This window comes from Cariama cristata, unplaced genomic scaffold (genome assembly GCF_000690535.1).
Source record: "Cariama cristata isolate BGI_N322 unplaced genomic scaffold, ASM69053v1 scaffold989, whole genome shotgun sequence".
Taxonomy (NCBI): Eukaryota; Metazoa; Chordata; class Aves; order Cariamiformes; family Cariamidae; genus Cariama; species Cariama cristata.
In genome coordinates, this window is record NW_009635054.1 from 23,614 (window position 1) to 42,791 (window position 19,178).

Here is a 19,178-nt window from a genome sequence, read left to right on the forward strand (position 1 = left end):
TGGCCGCAAAGAGGTGACCGCAGAGTCTGGGGTGGTTTTTTCTCTCCCGGTCAGTGAAGGCAGCAGATGTATTTTTGTATCTCAGCTTGATAAACAGCACTGGTTTTTATGGAATGAGTTTGGTTAAACAGTTCTTGCAGTGTTAGAGAGGTATACCAGTAAAGACTGTTTAATAAATCCAGGGTTTGTTTTTTTTTTCTCTATGTAGAGAGCAGAAATATGGCAACAAAGGAAAAGCTTCAGTGCTTGAAAGATTTCCACAAGGACATCCTCAAACCTTCCCCCGGCAAGAGCCCGGGGACACGGCCTGAGGATGAAGCAGAAGGAAAACCACCCCAGCGGGAGAAGTGGGCGAGCAAGATTGACTTTCTGCTGTCCGTGGCTGGTGGATTTATTGGTTTAGGCAATGTCTGGCGATTTCCGTATCTCTGCTACAAAAATGGCGGAGGTGAGTATTTATTTCATTCTCATGAATCAATCTGTCTGCCTTATGCTTAATATTTTTCAGTACCTTCATCCAATTTTTAAAAAGAGTTCGCACATCTGTTTTCTGCCTTCTTCACCAGTCTTTAGGAGAGATTGTTTTATTACTTTACAGTTTTTGTTAAAACTTAATTAAGGAAAAACAACAGCAATTTAAAATTTTATACTACTGAACGTTTTCTGCTTTTTTACTTCTGCTACCATTGAGTCTGAGTTTTAACCAAAAGATACGCTATTAACATAGACCAGTAGGATTTCAGACCAGTGGATTTCAGAATAAGAGCGTTCTGAGCCATGTGCAACTCTTGTGTACCTAACCCCATTGTTATTGCAGATTTTCACTTTAAAAAGGTAAGAAAATGCCCTTTCCAGTTGTATATAGCCATTCCTCTTGCAGAGACTATGAGCAAAAATACCCCAGAATAAGATTATTGTATACTGATATTAAAGTATCAAATATGTTTCTTTGTTTATATATGCCTGTTACCACTTTTTAAATGATCTTGTGGAAGTTCACTCACTTTGTCTCAATTTTGTACTATTATATTTTCTCAACAGGTGCATTTCTTATACCTTATTTCATTTTCCTGTTTGGGGGAGGTCTTCCCGTGTTTTTCCTGGAGGTGGTGCTAGGACAGTATACCTCTGAAGGTGGAATTACATGCTGGGAAAAGATCTGCCCTATTTTCACTGGTTAGTACATCTTGTTGTGCTTTACTGCTTACAGACACTTCTGTAAACCATATGCAGCAACACTATTCCCTTCATGTCCATTAATTCAGCTATTTGCTGTAGTAATTGAGGGTATGATATTGGTTCCTGGAAAGGTAGAAGTCAGAAAGGCTGAAGGACAAAGTAAGATATTGATTTTGATGCTATCATCATGTTAACTGGCAGAACTGCCAATAAGCAAGAAAGAAATTGCATATTATGCCTTAAAAAGGCAATTGCACATTTTGTTCACAGGTATCGGAGAAGGTGGTGTTTTGGAAGGCTGGATGGCCTTAGTGAAAGCGTCTTCAAAATATTATCCTGATCTGGAAATCAAAATCCCTCCGCCATGTGAAAGCTTATCATTGGCATCATCCCTCTGTTACTGATACAGCCAAAACCTGGACAGCATTTTTTTGGTAGGATTCAGGAGTGGGACTTTTATCGTAACGGAGCAGGTCCTGGCAAGCAGGCATGTTGGTCTGATGTTATTGAAGGGCCTTTGCCAGCAAATGAAGAATCACTCATCGCTCACAGAAATTGTATGAATGCTGCTCTGAAAGTTAATTAGAATGAAAAATGAAAGACAGGTTAGAAGAAATTACCAAGGATGCCTATCTTGTCTGTAGATTGCCCTTTACAGCCTGACAGCACAAGCAGAATCATTTGGAATAATTACACTAAACAGAGCAGCACTCTTCAAATCCCTTTTGGAAAGAGCTCTGCCACTTTTGCTCTTCCAAGCATCCCCCTCCCCTTATGTCACCCAAAGCAGAAGTAATCTAGCTCTGCCACTTTTGCTCTTCCAAGCATCCCCCTCCCCTTATGTCACCCAAAGCAGAAGTAAGGGCTTTCTCCATGGCTTACACTCCCACCTGACACTCAGAACACTGCTGAAGTTGACATAATTGTGCTGGTTTAGCTCTATTTTCTTCCTCCTCCTCCAACTTTTCTGAAACCTTTTTCTTTTTTGAGGAGGAGGAAGGAATGTTCCTTGTTTAAACAGCAATCTCCCAGGCATCCATAAAGAGAAATTGTAGCTCTAATAATGTGACTAGCTGTATAGCCTGAATGAAATGCAGCTGTACAGAATAAATAGCACTTGCTCTGCTTGTTTTCACCTGGCACAAAAATAATCTCTGGTGGTAAAGACTCCTGCTGCAATAAGGTTTGAAACTGTAAAATATAAGGCAGTTATCCCAGGTGCTGGGGTGGCCTTCAGTGATGTTAAAGGCAACCTCACAGGCTTTTCATCCTCTTGTAAGAGACTGCTCTAAGTTTTTAAAGGAAATCTCTTTTTTCCCCTGTTATTCCTAAATGACAAACTTTGTAAGCTTTTTGGAGCTAAAAGCTTTTCGGTAAAGGGGACTTTTCAGAGTCCTTTCATTTTGTATTTTAAAAAATAGTGACTGGTTCTGACCTAAGATGTAGTATGAATCTGCTGGTGGAACTAAACTGCCAAGCTAAGAGAGAGATACCAGACTCAGGAGAACTGTTGTATTTAATGAAAGCCTCTGCCTCCTGAACTTGTGTAGGACTCGTCCTTATCTGCCCATGACCCTGCTTTTAAAAACAAACAGAAAAAATTTTATTGTCAAATATTGATCGCAGAGTTAAACATTGATCTAATTAACCATAACAGCTACAAATATCATGCTTCCTTTGCCCAAGTGAAATTGGGGCAGAAACAGCAGCTTTCACGCTGATAGCTTTGAAATTTTCCTTTTTAACTCATTCAAGAACTGTCTTTTTTTTTTTTCCACAGAGGCTGAGCCATATCAGTCAATAAATATGAGTGGTGCAGGGGCTGCCCAGCCGAGCTGCCTCCAAGGAAGCTGGCTTGGGGAACAGTGTGGTGAGAATGAGGTTGCCCACATAGGTACCTAAGAAGTGAGATGGTGTAGCTCCCAAATAAGTGAAGCACGATGCCTTGACTTCCTCCTACTAAAACCTGAAATAGCTGGGTTAGTGTTAAATTGGGTAGACGTCCTGCAGACCTCCCCTCCAGCAAACCATAGCCAGAAGCTCAGCCCTGAGTGTCAGTGCTAGTCAGAGATGGTGACAGGTCTGTGCTTACGTGTGATTGAGTTGAGCTGAGTTGAGTTTCCATCAGCAGTGCAGTAGAGCAGGATACAAGTCCACGATGCAGTGGGAATAGCACCAGCTCCATGAGATCACAAGGCACCCTAGCAAGAAGCAGCTGTCACATCTGCACGTATTTCTTTTCTCTCCCCCCTCTTGCCAGGAATTGGTTATGCTTCCATAGTGATTGTGTCCCTTCTGAACGTGTACTACATCGTGATCCTGGCCTGGGGACTCTACTACCTGTTCCAGTCGTTCCAGAGCGTCCTGCCATGGGCACACTGCCACCAGAAGTGGAACACGCCAACCTGCGTGGAAGACACTCTCAGGAAGAACAAAACACTCTGGATATCACTGAATGCCACTAACTTCACCTCTCCAGTCACAGAGTTTTGGGAGTAAGTACACCCTCTTCATGGTGTCTTTGGGGCACTTCGGTGGCATGCCAGAGGTCAGGCCTGAGATTTTATGGAAGCTCGATGGGGAATGTTAGATAGATAGGAAAAGAAAATTGCTCTAGGTGTCAGTTGTTTGACTGGTGTTTGCTACTGGTTCTTGCCCATCTTGAGACAGACTGATAAGTCTGGGAGCGGTGGGGGAAGGCGTTAGATGTATAACTGCATTCATCCTGGAGTGTATAGGGAACCCTAAAAGCCCAGTGCAGCTTCTGATTTGGAAGAAAACTTGTTTCCTTCTTGGTTGGGATTCTCTGAATGCAGCATGAGAACAGAAACAAGTCACTTCAGACGCCCTAATAGCAGGAATTTCCAATGGAAACAGTGACAAATGACCGCCTTTGTGGTTGCCTCTTGCTTTTTCCCAGCTGTTAGCATTTGCAGTACACTTTGTGAAGCTATAACACGTCTCTTATCAGTCTGACAACGATGCAAGGCATTGACCCCAGCAATAAAACTGACAGAGGTGGTGAACATTGTCCTATACTGTAAGTTTCTCAGGTCATCTTTGTTATGCCATTTTTCTCTGCAGTCTCTGAGGAGACTCTGTTTTGCCAGATGCCTGGCTTTCATCAGACCTAAGCTTCTTATTCCCATTTCCCTCTTATTTTTCAAGTTTTAAATTGTATTGCACAACCTGATTTCTGAACAGGCATGAGCTCAAATCTCTGTGTGTTTATATAGGCGTCAAAATATAGCAGCAGAGGAAAAAATAGGGAAACTTAAATTCAAAGGATCTACAAATAGCTTAGGAAGAATTTTTTGGTTTTGCTTGCTCAGATGGTCGCTTAAGGCTAGAATTAATTTCTGACCCAGCTTGGCTTTTTCAGCGTGTTTAAAGTCCAGTTTGGTCCCTGATCAACTTGTGCCTACTTCTGTGTTTTTAAAAAGAAGTGTCAGCCAATAGCCCCAGCCGGAATGATGTTCATGCTGAAGATATTTGGCATGCATTAGGTTTAGAAAAAATAACCTTATGAACTGTAGTAAAATTTGTAACACAAGAGCCAAAATACAAAGGGCAGATTGGATCTTGGATGAGCAGTTTGTCAAAAGGCAGCGGTGACCAGTGTGAAAGACAGAGTGCAGGCTGTAAGAGCCGTCGTCTTCACTGTGCTGTCAGCACTGCGTTTCCATGTTGAGTGACAGATACTTTCCCAGGTGACTTCCTCCCTTGTACATATGGAGGGAGTTGGAAAAAGTTTGTTAAATTGTACCTTTGGATATTTTAAGGGAACTTAGAGGCAAGTTGCAGTAGAAGGAGAAGCAACTCACTCCTTTGGACTCTCCCACAGTGACTTTGGGACTGCAGGCCTTGAATCCAAAAGAGTGGCGGGCTTGGTAGGATGTTCAAAGGTCTCCTCAAGGCCTCCCTAAGAAGCATGGGTCCATAGTGCTGCCCCTAAAATAGAGTTACTCTCCCAGGACTTCAAAAGCACTGTGTTCATCGTCAAAATTTGTGCAGTAATTGTGCTTACAGGTCCTCTTGTACCTGGGAACAGCCATGAGCTTAGCAACCTCCTGATGTGGCCATGGGGTTGTCCTGCTGCTCCAGAAGCTTCTACTCCTGTAATGCACAGATTTATGGGCCAAGTTGTCTCCCTGAGGCCCCAGGTGGCATGTCCACTTCAGGAAACTGAAGATACCATAACAGAAGGAAATAGGGCTGGGAGTGGGAAAAATGGTTGTAAAAGAAAGAGTAGGGGCTCCAGGACCTCAGGGGACACCAGAGCTTTTCCGTGGATAATGATGCAGCAGGCACTGTGTGGTGAAGGGCCTTACGGCAGGGCAGCCTGTCCGCAGTTTGGGGGAACGATGTCCCCATGGGAGCACGTTAGGGGTGGAGCTTTTAGATGAGTGTCCTCTGAAAGAAACCAAGTTTTTGTCCTCAAAACTCTGCTGCAAGCTGAACCAAATTCTCATGTAGACACACCCTAAGAGATGCAGTCAGGCTAGAGGTGCCCAAGGCTGGAGGAGAAATCCTTGAGCCTCACGGCACTTCCCTCTTCCCTCCATCTTGCCCTCACTGTTTCTGTAGCACAGCCAGAGCAAAGGTTACTCAGCGATTAGTGCTCGTGGAGGTGACTCTCCTTGCATTTTGCAGCCACTTTAACTTTTGTCCTCAAATAACAGTTTTAAACATCGTGAACTGAACTCTTCCCTGGTGTCGTGCTAGGGAGGAGTTTGGCTCCATGATCCTACTAATACAGACATACTGTCCATAGCTCACTGTTTCATCATGAGTGAAACTAACAGAGCAAGCTGCCTTCGGGACTCGGCACTTTCAGAAGTATTAAAAATAGCTGTTCTCTCTGCATAAACAGCTATTGGTGTCTTAAAGTAAGGACAGAGATCATGCAGCACTGTTGTAGTTAAAGTAGCATAGCTTTTACATGGTGCAGGCATTTAGTATCCCCAGTTTTCCCCAGCCATGCTACTATTCTTTACAGTTCTGAAACTAAAAATAATTTGAAGAACTTTCAGGTACTTTACCATCATAGTCAATGCCAGCTGCCAGCCAGCTATATCATCAAAAGGACAGGTCAATAAATAGTCTTTAACTGAAGATATCCATCTGCTTTATGGCACAATTAATTCCAGTTTAATTCAGGGGTTTGCGAGTATTTGGTTTCTGAAACCCAATGCCATTTTTATTGTGGGACGTTTATGTAGTGTCCTCAACAGTATTGCTTTGTAAAACTAATGCTGCCCAGATATAATTGACCACACAGATGCATTAACCTCTTCGTGTTGAATAACACGTGTCCTTCTCAGCCTGGCTGGACATATAGTACAGCCTGACATTTCAGTTCATTTGAATTAATGTTCTGTACAAATCACATGCTTGCTTGAGCAGCAATAAAAGGGGGTTAAGCAAATCTGGCTTTGTGTCAGGAGACTTACCTCTTGGTATCACATGCTTCAGGTCTTATTTCTGAAGATTTTATTTTGAAGTCCAAAACCTTCAAGGCTTACACACGTATTAATACATAAGGGATAAGTGTTATGGGGTAATTATGGTTGAACAAAACCTCCGATTGTCTGGTGCTGGCCAAGTGTTTATAAATATTTGGTAATCAGCAGACTTTATTCATCCAAATCCCAAGAAAGACCATCACATGCTAATGGCATGTAATCCCAAAGGGAGCAACACAAAAACTAAACAAAATCTAGGGCAGCTGGATCTCTGCCTTTGGGGGAAAACTAGAGAGTTTTAAAAATTGTTTCATATTCTCCTTCTAATAGTCTTCTGGTACAACTGCCTAAGTGATAGTTATTCTTGCCCATCCAACACGAAAGGGTGCTTCGCCTTTCCTGCTATAAAAGGTCCTGTCTGCATTCGCTTGATTAACGAGCTGGAATATCCTTTAAGGATTGCATAACTCTCCTCATTTTATTTTTGTTTGTTTTGTTTATGTTCTCCTATTACATTGCCGTATTGCACATCACTGGAACATATTAGTGTATGAACAAGGTTCAAGAAATCATGTTTACAACAAATTCAGCCTCAGTCTGTTGTCCCATTGATTATATATGAGTGACAGTTAATGACAGCATCAAGATTATAAATTAGAATTAGTAACAACTTCATGCATAAATGGCATGAAGTTAGTTGAGTTGGCTTGGCTGAACCTAAGCAACAACGGGTTGCATAACAAAATTGAAGAGCTATCAGTATAGCCCAGCTCATGCTCCTGCCTGAACTTGAATTTTCAGTGTGTCACAAATCCAGGTTGAGTGTTTCTGCTGCAAAAATACATTGGGTTAGATTTCATGAAACAGTTTTAACACTGAGGCTCCCCTGGTAATTCTGAGCAGATTTCTTGAGGTAGTCAGACTTTGTGAGACAAGATAACCCAGGACAGAGAAAGCCAGCACGTCACTTAGTGCGCTTGCTGCCTTGGCACAGAAAGGTAACGTATCTGGCTCTCAGTAACCCACTGGGGTTCCCTCCAAAAAAGCTCGAAAGGATTGCTGGGGCAAACTCTAGGTGAGATGACCACTTGTGTTTAATTCCCTAATAAAAAGCAAAGAAGTTTTAGCTGAATGCATTAATAGAGCTCCCTATTCCAAAACCCGTTTGCAGTTAATTATTCATGGCTTCCTGAGAGCTAGCTCTATAGCTTGCCTTTTTAGTATGAACTGCCCCTTAGATTGGAAAATTGCCATTTATTGTTTAAAAAGCCACAGAAGGTTGCAGCTGAACTTTGTCATCTTATAAATGTATTTTCTTCTTTTGTATATGCACAGCAGGTTTTTCCCTGGTTTCTTTAGGTTCAGGTGAACCAGTACTGCAACCTTATGCCAAATATTCATTACCAAGGGGTTTCTCGTAACTGTTGAATAGCTGTGCTGATTAGGGCAGACTTACCCTGTCTGGTGCCATTAGTCCTTTTCCATAACAAAATACATGCACGTTCGAAGAGAATAAAGCACTTGGAGTGAGAACACATTCACACAGGTAATCCAAGTGAATTTGGCACGCAGAGACGCAAAAACAGATGGGTGAGGCTTTTAGTCCTATTAAACTGGTCGATCCAGGGTTTTTTTCCAAAAACTAATTGCAAACTTTCTATTGGTGACTTCATTCGCTATTATTTCCATGGTAATAGCAAAAAAAAAAAGTTTAATTAGTTTAGGGGAAAAACAAAACGCAGTGGTTTGTCTTGTACTGGATCCACATGCAAAGCTGCACACGCCACATTGGAGGGCCTGACCCCAGTACAGCACCCCAGACTGCTGTCGTCTCTGCTCTCCACGACCTAGGTGAAGAAAAGTGGCTGATTTTTATAGCTGTCTGAAAATAAAATTTAATTAACAATTTGTTAGGTAGCAAGTTCATTTCTCTAGTCTTGGGGCAAGGCATTTCTGTTGTAATTGAGGTCAAATTTCTTGACTTAAAAAAACCTTGCAGAAACTCTTCAGAGTTTAGTAGGTTCATGTGCAGAGGAGTTTTAGCTAAGTGAACAGTACGAAACAGTTTGTTCTTTCATACGTATTTGACAAATGAAGTAATTATCACCTATGACAAGGTCTGTCCAGTGTGTGAGGACAGTGTATGTTGCATGTAATTAACAAAATAGATTTAAATCAGTATTTAAGGATGACCCATGGCAATTACTAAAGGAGAGAAGCCTTAATGAATTTTTCCCCTCAGGATCGGAGTATTTTGATGGTCAGATATTTCTCCCTTAAGACCCAGCTTAGGAATTTCTTTTTATTTATTAACCTAAGTGACAGAATAAAGTTTACCAAATATCTGGCGTTAGCTAAACAAGACCCTGGTAGTGGCGGTGCTGAGGGCCGGCGGCGGCGTGCCCAGGCAGTGTTTGTGTCCAGGGGCCGCGGGGGGAGAACGGATAATGGCTCCAGCCTTCACCCTGCAAAGCCGTGCGGCGTGACAGTTCCCTGCATTCCTTTTCCCTTTCTTCTTTGCAACAGTCTTGCTCGTGAACTGAAAAGGAGGAGAAACACATGGTTGCAGGCCAATTGCAAGTGCCCATGATGGAGATACCATGTGCAATGCTGCCGCAGGGCTTCAGAGCCAGGGTTTGTGGTGATGCTGGGGCGAGTCAGTCTTGCATCTTCAAGGGAGCAAATGTGAAAGCCGCAGGGCTTTGAGCATACTTTCTTACCTCTCATTGAGGTGATCACGGACTGCTAAAAACAGCTTAAAATGGAATGCTGTGCAGTATATTGAACAAAACAGTACCACAGACCTAGGGAAGATGTGGGGCTGCAAAGCTCAGCTTTGCTCACGTAAGCCTTGCTGACTTAGCAAGCAGCATTCAAAAGTCAGGGATCTGCCCATGCATCTGCTTCCCTACACACCATCGTATGCTCTCAGCCATCACAACTAGATTCGCATCAACTGAGCTCCTCTTATTTTGTTTCCTTTCAAATATTCAGGCGCAATGTACTGAGCTTGTCCTCTGGAATTGAAGATATTGGTATTATCAAGTGGGATCTAGCACTGTGTCTTCTCCTCGTCTGGGTGATATGTTTCTTCTGCATTTGGAAAGGAGTCAAATCCACTGGGAAAGTAAGTACCTTTTTACCCTTTTTATAATCATTGTAGTTAGCAGATGTTAAGAATACTAAGTAATGCTGTTCTTAAAGATACTCACCATTTCCTGGAAAATAATACGTATTTTTGCACTAAATTAAAGAGGGATTCAGATTCAGCTGACTTTGGAAAGTCATTGCCAGTGCCCAAAATGCCTATGAGTCAAGTAGCCATTACTGGAATGGCATCAAGAAGCAGATAAAAGCACAGTTTGAGTATCACTTTGTCTCTCTGAGGATGAGCGTCCCACTGATGCATGTCATGAGCGTAGAAGATCTTAGGCTTGTGATGTGTGGTGCTCTGCACCCCCTGTCCATGCTCTCACAGCAGCCAAGTTCATTCTCAGTGCAGTGGTGTGGATGTTAACATAACTGTGGTAGGGATGTTTTAAGTCAGTGGAAACTGGTGGATGCATAGCATTTTTGAAATGCCACTCACTTAGAGAAGAGGTCTGTGTAGACGCAGAAGAGTAAAGTTAGGTACTCATTTATAAGCACTCTCCTTAACAGAGATCCTGGATAGTTTGTTGTTTTAGCCTCGTCATGTGCACTTCAGAATCATGTTTTTCTCTAAAGGATAACAGCTAAATCATTCCTGAACTTCATCCTACTCCAGTGCAAGAAGCAAATTGCAGCAAATCTTGACCAATCACTTAACAACGTGAAGCATGATTTTATTGCCCCTTGCATACAATAGTGGGTTTAGACCTGTTTTCCTGAGAAAAGGCTTTTGAAACCATTGCTTCTGTGTGGCTCTTAGCTTTCAAACCCATAGGTTGAAGCAACATTTCAGATAAGCCTAAGAGAAGTAGAGGGGTCTGAAAATACTAAGTTCCCACATGTTTCTTGTCAGCTAGGTGGAAGGGAGTGTCCCTGTTAGTGTCTCACCTGAGAAAAAGACCACAACGTGAACCCATCTTATATCAGCCTGCAGAGAAGTCAGGAGGAGTGAGCAATTGCAAATGCCTTAAGTGCAGAAAAAGCATCGTTTAGCAGTGTTACCTTGTTATACACTGCAGAATCAACCAGGAGACAAAACTCTGTAGGAAACCAGACCTCTTTAGTTGCACTCTTGACTAAACTACTTGCTTTACTGTCGTTTCTGTCATGATTTCTGTGATTTTTATCATGGAGCCTCATTAAAATCATGCTGGTGCCTTACCCTGGATTCCCGCCAGCTTTGCCCCAACGAACAGGTTCCACACCTCTAAAGTATACATTGACAGAAATGTTTGCTTCTCTGTTCCCTCTGATTGATGTGACCCGATGAGGTGATTGTGTAAATTTTATAGTAAAGGTGAACGCAATAAATCTCCCGCGGTAGCCGAGTGGAAGGGCACATTTCTGCAGTACCTTTGGGGAGCCTGGTGTCTGCTCGGTAAAGGTTACAGTAGCACTGAGATTTTTCCAAGCTCCCTATGGTACGCTATTTCAAGCCCCTGTGAAGGTAGCAGATTGAAAATACATCTGTTAAAATCAGTTATCTAAAAATTTGTGTTTTCTGGAAATCCAGCAAAATGGTCTCATTTCTAAGACAAGGCGGATGGTAGGAGTTCACTGCCTCCTCTCCGCAGCGTCTGAGCTCGTGCGGGTGTAGAGCCAAAGCCCAACAAAACCATTGGAAAGTCTCCGGTTGACTCCATTAACTTTGAGGTCAAACAAAAGTAAACTGTAAACTCTAATGGAGGACTTGCATTATTTGAGAAGTCTAGTTTACTTTAGTAGATGGTTGTTTATAGCACTTCCCTGCTTTCCAGCGTGTTAATGGCTCTTTGGAGAGCAGGAAAAAAAAAAAAAAGACGTAGTTTTTAAATCTCATATTAGCGTATTGGACAAATAAACATGAAATCATGAGGAAAAATAATAGTTGTGCTAATACTTTGGATAATGTGCTTGATCTTAAAAATTCCTCCAGCATTACGAGAGAATCCTTACCTGCAGTGCAAAGGCCGTTTTCTGAGTGTCATTTACTCAGTTCCTGCAAGTACATCAAGGCATATATTTTTTGGTAAGAAAACTTTGATTTTTCATAGGCCTGGCTGATATTAAAAAAATTTAGAAAGCACAGAAATCCCCCTTTTATCGTTCTGGTTTTGGTGAAACTGGGCTAATGTGTAATATATATTATTTGTCAGTGGAAAACATACAGAAGATTCAAGGAGAGAATTAAAAAGGATGTGTATCAAAAGATTTCCTTTCATTTTATGAAATCAGTCCAGCTCTGTGAATTATTATGGCAATGCAGGCTTTGAGTTCTCGTTATTCTCGGAGGACACACTTAAGAAGAAAAATGGTGCATCCCGGGAGCTTTGCTGTAGTTAAACAATTTCTGGAAAATAAAAATACATTTTAACTCATGGCAGCAAATTGTAATTACCTGGGGGAATCATCTGACTCCATGAAAAATGCCCTTTCTTGGGCAGTAGTGATTCTTGACTGTAGCACAGCGGTTATATAAAAAATGAGATAAAGCACTGATGAGCAAAGAAAACAAAATGTTAGGGGTCAAAAAGTGTGGGTCTAAAGATAGAACTGTCTAAACACTAGCTCAATTAACCCTCGCGCTGGAGATTAAAGCAAAGGGCTCTTTCATCAAATGAATGAGAAGATAACAAGAAGAGAAGAAGTAGGCTGTTATTCAAAGAGAGTGGGAACAGAGGTTAAAGATAATGAAGACATATTCTCAAAACTGGATGAATAGAGCTTTAGTTTCCAATAATGATGTTGCTGAATAGGCAGTAAGGGCAAGAATGAAGTTATGGGACTGGAAATTACCACTGTTGAGGCTGATGCCAACCTGAAGGGCTTCATGCGTTCAGGGTGATGGGAAGGGAGACATGGGAGCACAGACCAGATTATCTTCACTTCTGACAGAAATGCCTCCTGAAATTGCCTGTAGGAGCAGCAATGAGGCTGCACAGCAAGGTCAGATGTATCGAGAGAGCTTGCGAAATGGTTTGCAGTTTTTAAGTTCAAATAAAAAATGAGGTAATGCTTCAGGCGCCCTCAGTGAGGAAATCTCTTCAGCTTCCCTGGCAGAGGTGCACTTGTCATGTGAGGAGGACAAACAGGGCAAAGGCAGAATTTCTAATGAAAGTCATGAGTTGTATAAAATCCTCCAAGTTCTCTGCCTGAGTGACATGACCACTGTCTGGGAGGTTCAGGAGGGATTAATGAACCTACATTGCCTCCAGGCCTAAAGCAATAAGGTGGTAAAGACCATTAAACTAAAAGTAGACACAGAAACTTAGGTTGAGTCCTTTTTAGGTACGAGAGGGCTTTGAATTCCCATCATTAGATCTCTCTTGAGTCTGGAGGTGTAGCATTGACTGCCACAGAGTAAACATACTTTTCTGGGTTTGTTTTTTTATTACCAGGTAGTGTACATCACTGCCACGTTCCCATTCATCATGCTTCTTGTTCTGCTCATCCGTGGTGTGACCCTGCCTGGAGCTGCAGAAGGCATCAAGTTTTATCTTTATCCTGATATCTCACGGTTAGCTGACCCACAGGTACAGAACCAGGAGTGGGGAGCGGGATGATTTCCTATACAAAGGGGGATGGTGGAGGGTGATGATGGTGATGTACTGGCAATAGATTTTTTTTTCCATGGTCTTTAGAGGTCCAAATATAGCATGAACATTAATGCTGGATTATGTTTTCCAGAGATCTGCTTGAGAAGGTAACTGTTATATGTATTAATGCATCTTTCCATGTGTATGTATGTGTGTGTATGCGTGTGTATTTTTTTTTTTTGTGTCAAAGGACTCTGAGGCTGTAGACTCTGTCCCGTTATACAATCTCAGCTTTCTTGTTGGTAAGGTAAGGGAGATGCATTTTTTTAATGAGGCTAGTCTTTAGTTTCAAAGGAGAGACATATGAGCTTCACAGATGGAGCAACAACCAACAACTGTGAGTACCGGTGTCACTTAGCTCCCGCTGCCCAGTAGGAGGAGATTGGGAAAGAAGTGGATGAAATAATAGAAGAATGAAAACCCATGCAAAGGTGGAGAAAAATGCTTTCTGAGGTACAGGAACTACCATTCGCTTAGCCCTGGCTAGTGGGAGCTAAGCTTACTCTTTCTGTATAGGCTATGATTAGATAAAGATTCCTGTCTGTGCTCACAGAGTGCAAATATGTGACATTTGAGCAAACCAGCATTGTTTCAGGCAGTACTGATCACGTAAGAAATAAAAAAAAAAAATGCAGTACACCCCACCCCCCCCAAAGAAAAGAAAACAAAGGATCTTTGAAAATAACAAAATGCTAGTCATAGTGAGAGGGAATAACATCTGTCTTTGCGATTTCTTTTTAATGAGTATTTGGTTAAAACAAAACTCCAGTGATAGCTAAATAACTGAAGTAGGAAAAGTGTAATTGAAAGAAACATTGTGGAAACGTGGTTCATTCTCTAGTCTTACCCTCTTTATACAAGACACCCTCTTCTCAAGAGACATGTTTTATGAATGAATCTTCTTTTATGGGACTCTATCATTTTTATGATCTACTATTAGCTCTAAGCCCAGAGCATCAACCAATAATATAGAAGAGATTCATGCGAGCTGGCAGGCCCCCTCCCACGGTCTAGCAAAAGCGTCATCTCCAAGGAGACACCACTCAGCAAGGTGCTGGAAAGCGGTGGTGGGAGGGAGGAGGTAATGGTCTACAGTCTTAATTCCCACTTACTCGGACTCCTTGGTGGTTTCTACTGGTGTGAGCAGAGTTGCATTAGCAGGCAGAAGAGAACAGATGGGATTCAGTGGATGCATTTTGATAGCTTGCTATATATTTACTAACTGAGCAGTTGATAGTGTACTGTTATTTCACTCTATATATGTTTTTTTAATGTAATCAGGAGAAAGAATCATGAGACCAAGATCAGATACATATCTTATAAAGTGCATTGTACTTTGCTTGTTTTCCCCCCACCCCTATGGCTTTTTATCTTGCATTTGAACAGGTACAAAAACAACCAGAAATCTAGAAAAATAAACCAACCAAATACACAGACTGGTTTCTCAAGCTTTTCACATCCTCAGTTTAGTGACTGTCGGCTGATTCTAACTGAAATGAGTTACAACAGAAATGAGCAATGTTATAAATACGTTTGCATTTCCTATTGCACTGAAACAAGTTTATTGTTGCGCCAACAGGAAGGATCAGCTGAATGACTAAAAAACAAGAAATACTGAGCATCTCTGGGGAGGGTATTCAGGAATTGTTGTAGAGATTATGTTCTTGTGGGCTATGATGCTAACAATTTTCTTTTTCCTATAAAAGCCAAACTTGCAAATGTGATGTTCTCTTTACCTCTCTCCCTGATCCTTTAGCTATCACCCTCAATGGAAGCAATTATTTTGTTGGTTTTGCATAGTTTGAATTGCATGTTTGCGTTGAGTGTTGCAATGCAACAATGCCGGTAATAACAGTCTTTCCATCTTTTCCTTTAGGTCTGGATAGATGCAGGGACACAAATCTTCTTCTCATATGCAATCTGCTTAGGAGCGATGACTTCCCTGGGGAGCTACAACAAGTACAAATACAACTGCTATAGGCAAGTTTCCATCCAAGGGGGTTTAGTGTTTTAGCTAAATGATGTAAATAAAGTAGGGACAATGGGTTAATTTTTTTTTAATTAACTTGCTCCATGACATATGTGTGACTTAGGGACTGTTTGCTGCTGGGATGCCTGAACAGTGGTACCAGTTTTGTGTCTGGCTTCGCAATTTTTTCCGTCCTGGGCTTCATGGCACAAGAGCAAGGGGTGAACATTGCTGATGTGGCAGAGTCAGGTACGATGGTATTGGTGGCAGTGGTGGTGGGCACTGCCGCCTAGCGTGTGAGCAAAGTTCTGCAGACTCAATCAGCTAACATCTAAGCAATAAAAACAGAACAAGATTTCCCATAATCTCCAGAAAAATAAGCACATTGTTGATTTGGGCCTTCATCTAGAGCAGTGAGGGTCAACCGGGGTTGTATTGTTTACTCTGTCTTGATTAACAGGGCAGCGAACACATTTCCTAGAGTGTGCTAATCCATTTGAGTTGAGATTAGCGTTAAGATAACCACACCATTATCTAGGGTCCAGAATGTCATGATTCGAGAATTTATTCCATCCTTCTTTTCAGACTACCTTTATTTTCATTCAAATGCAAATAGCCAGTATTTATGTATTTTTCATAGCTTAGTTTTGCTTGCTCGCAGTGCAGTGCTGCAGTGGGAATATTACCTTGGCGTTTTGAAGGGACGTACACGCGTATATTCCCAAGTCTCACTGAAAGGCAAGAGAAGTTGGAGAACTCCATCTCTTGGGTTCGGTGGACCATTTCATCCACAGAAACTCTAGTTGTTGCAATCCTGCATTTGTCCTCTGTAGCTTCAGGGTGAGGTTGACAAAACTGTGAGAAGTCCATTTTGAAACTGGATGCACACTGAGGTTCCTCCCTTATTTCAGAAGTCTTCCCATTAACGTTCAGCTACGCACATGCAGCTGAAGAAGGCTAAATCCTCATAGCATGTGAACGTATCTCAGACAAAACAGATGACATTTTTTTCCTCTGTGCATGTTATGTCCATGAGGGCAGATGTAACCATGTGTTTCCATATAGAACAGCCAGATTAGATGGGAATTACCATTCAAAAATAATGAGTCAGGCCTGGACAGCCATGAGCCTTAAAACTAAGCAGATTCAAGTAATAACAATGTCACCTGAGTGTGCTTTTGGCATTTCTTTCTGATTTTTTTGAGCAATTTTCTACCTGCATAGTATTTGAAAGCTTTCCTCTGCAAACATGCTATTAAAAAATCAATATATCTTCTAATCACATGACTCTGGGAGTTGAGTCTTTAAGAAAATAATATCTCACTTCGCAAGGGCTAATGAAAAACTGATGGCATTGGTGGCACTGCTGGATTCTTGGGTGGCTGCAATTGGCATACCTCTCGCAAGTGCAATTAGTTAACGGTCTTGGCCATAATGCTTATTTTGATTGGAGGTTGATTGCTTTGTTTGAAAACAAGAAGAAAGGGAATAATCCTATTGAATGAATCATAAATAGCCCCTTTTTTTTTTAATATGTGGGTGGATCAATTCCAAGAGTAGCATTTTTAAGTATTTCCACATTAGATTTTTATTTGGTCAATATTTATTCTAGTTTTTATTATTAAATCTCTGATAAACGGGCAGCTATATTCCTGTTGCTTGACATTTTTAGAATTAAACAATTCTATAGTAACATTGGATTGTTAAGTAATGTTTAAATACAAATTAACTAACAGACTTAGTGTTTGCATAGCATTTTTTCAATAATTCAAAGAGCATTTTTTTAAAGGAGGGATTTTATAGCTTACTATAGGGACAATGAGGGCACTAACTAGCTTCAGAACTTGGCTTTCAATGTCTTGCACATTTTGTGGTCAATCCCTTCAGGTTTTCTACTTTATTTAAATGCAGCCCTAGTTGCTAATGGCCAGAAATTGCAACTGTGTCACTGTTCAGTGAGTTGCCCATCATCGCTGGCTGGTCTTTGCCTAAATCCTAAGGGACGTTTTTACTTGACAGTAAATATTACCAAAATTATCCAAACCACTTCCCATGGGTTTCCTCACTGCCTTTCTCAGCAGAGATCAAGTGCAGACCCACTAGAGACCACTTAGTCCCCCTGGGATGAGCATCGAGGAACCGTGTGGGACTGTGGGGGAAACTTGCTGCCGCTGCTGCCCTACTGCTGACTTCTCAGCACAGAGACATTCAGCAGGCACTTGAACCTCTTTTTTTGGCCTTGCCTTTTTTGGTTTCTTATGACGCACAGTCAGAACCACTCCCCTGGGTCAGGAAAAAGGTGAGCAGAGGCACTGCCAGTTGGCTGTAGTACTGGGGAGAGGTCATTGTCCATGGGGCCAAGACCTCATACTCCCCTCCATCTCTGCCCAGCGAGTTAAATCCCTCCTGCCCTATGCGTGACACCAGTTGTTTTCTTGTTTGCCCTCCTGCAAGCCAGGGGAACATCAACAAATGTGCTGACAGCAGAATCTCATGGCCACATTTTTTGCCTCTGCCAAATTCAGCCTTGGTGCAATGTGCCCGGGACACACTTGTCAGCGAGGGGTGGCTCCCGCTTAAAGCACTGGTCGCTGCTGCTGGCCTTCACTGGCTTTAATAGGGTTACACAACAGTTAAATTAGACCCCTCTGACTTTCCAGTCAAAGCAAATTTTTAATAAACGTTGCATGATTTTTTTCAGAAATACTTTTAAAGGGAGAGAGGAAAGCAGTGGGGCCTCAACAAAGCCATAGTGAGTCCTGTCTAATCTGTGCTGTGTCTCTGGCTCGCTGAAGTACTTTAGTGCCCATGCAATTTGTAGTAATGTTAAAACAGCACAAGATTTGCCTTTTTTTTTTAAATCCCATTTGCAAACAAATTCTGATTAAGCAGGCCTGACTGTAGTGCCTTGGGGCTCCTAATGCCTGCCCAGTCTCTGCCTCCTTAGTGCTCTCCAGCCGTGCCGCAGCACTTCGTCGGCAAACGGCCAGCGAGCGGGCTGGGATTGTGGCAATCCTAATTAGCTCTTAATAGCAGCCACAAGTGCTTCACTTTTGCAAAACACCCTTCAGAGCAACAGAGTTTCAAATTAAATAATACAATTTTTAGATTATTTATGTTCAGTCGAGGTGATGCCAGGAACATTTTCTTTCACATGGACTTTTCTCTTTGTATTTCAACACTTAGTTTCAAAGGAAAATCAAAGCTAGCACAGGGCTCAGGGCACTTGGTATTAGACAGTATCGCAGTGCAAGGACAGTTTCACTGGCCAAAGCATACAGACTTGCAGAAGTTTTGAGGAGAGCAGTTTTACATCTGTCTCATCAATTGCACAGATCAGCTGCAAATGCTATCTGGTAGCAGTTCTTTGTCAGGGAGGATCTACTGTATCCACTGAATTAGGAGGGGGAAAAGTAAAGGCCCCCAAAATTTGAGACATTCACCAATTTTTTGGTATCTTCTGTCGTTTAAAATCTTAGTTGTGTTTCATTTCAAATAAAATTAGTTGCTCGATTGTTGGCTAATTTGTATTTATTTCTGTTCAAATATTTTCAGTGACTTAAAGTTTTCTTTAGTTTGAAAAAAAAATCATCTTTTTTTTTACCTCTTTCTCTTGCTTCTTTCTCCATCTTTCTTGTTGGAAAGGAAAAGTGGGAGGTAGGAAGAGCAGCATTAGAGATTTTTCTGTATAGATCAGAGATAAGATTTCTGTCCCCGCACTGCAGCAGTTTTTAAAAATTTCTTTTCCCATTGAAAATTACTTGAATCCACTTCAAAATCCTGGAAAATGCCAGTTTTCAAGGCTCCTTAAAGCAAACAAGCAGAGGAGCCAGGCATTCC

At 41.7% G+C, this 19,178-nt stretch overlaps 1 protein-coding gene across 5 annotated transcripts in view; it reads left to right on the top strand.

Moving 5' to 3' along the window:
* Window positions 1-19,178, top strand: part of LOC104167182 (sodium- and chloride-dependent taurine transporter) — a 52,565-nt gene that overhangs the window by 23,325 nt on the left and 10,062 nt on the right. For 4 of the 5 annotated variants that reach the window (XM_009707361.1, XM_009707362.1, XM_009707366.1 and 1 more), the window contains 7 exons: window positions 209-448; window positions 1,042-1,176; window positions 3,440-3,674; window positions 9,639-9,771; window positions 13,172-13,306; window positions 15,246-15,349; window positions 15,463-15,587. In XM_009707361.1, coding sequence (XP_009705663.1) covers window positions 209-448; window positions 1,042-1,176; window positions 3,440-3,674; window positions 9,639-9,771; window positions 13,172-13,306; window positions 15,246-15,349; window positions 15,463-15,587 — 1,107 coding nt within the window. Of the gene's footprint in view, window positions 1-208; window positions 449-1,041; window positions 1,177-3,439; window positions 3,675-9,638; window positions 9,772-13,171; window positions 13,307-15,245; window positions 15,350-15,462; window positions 15,588-19,178 lie in introns of those variants that run through there. The other variant, XM_009707365.1, reaches the window with a different exon arrangement.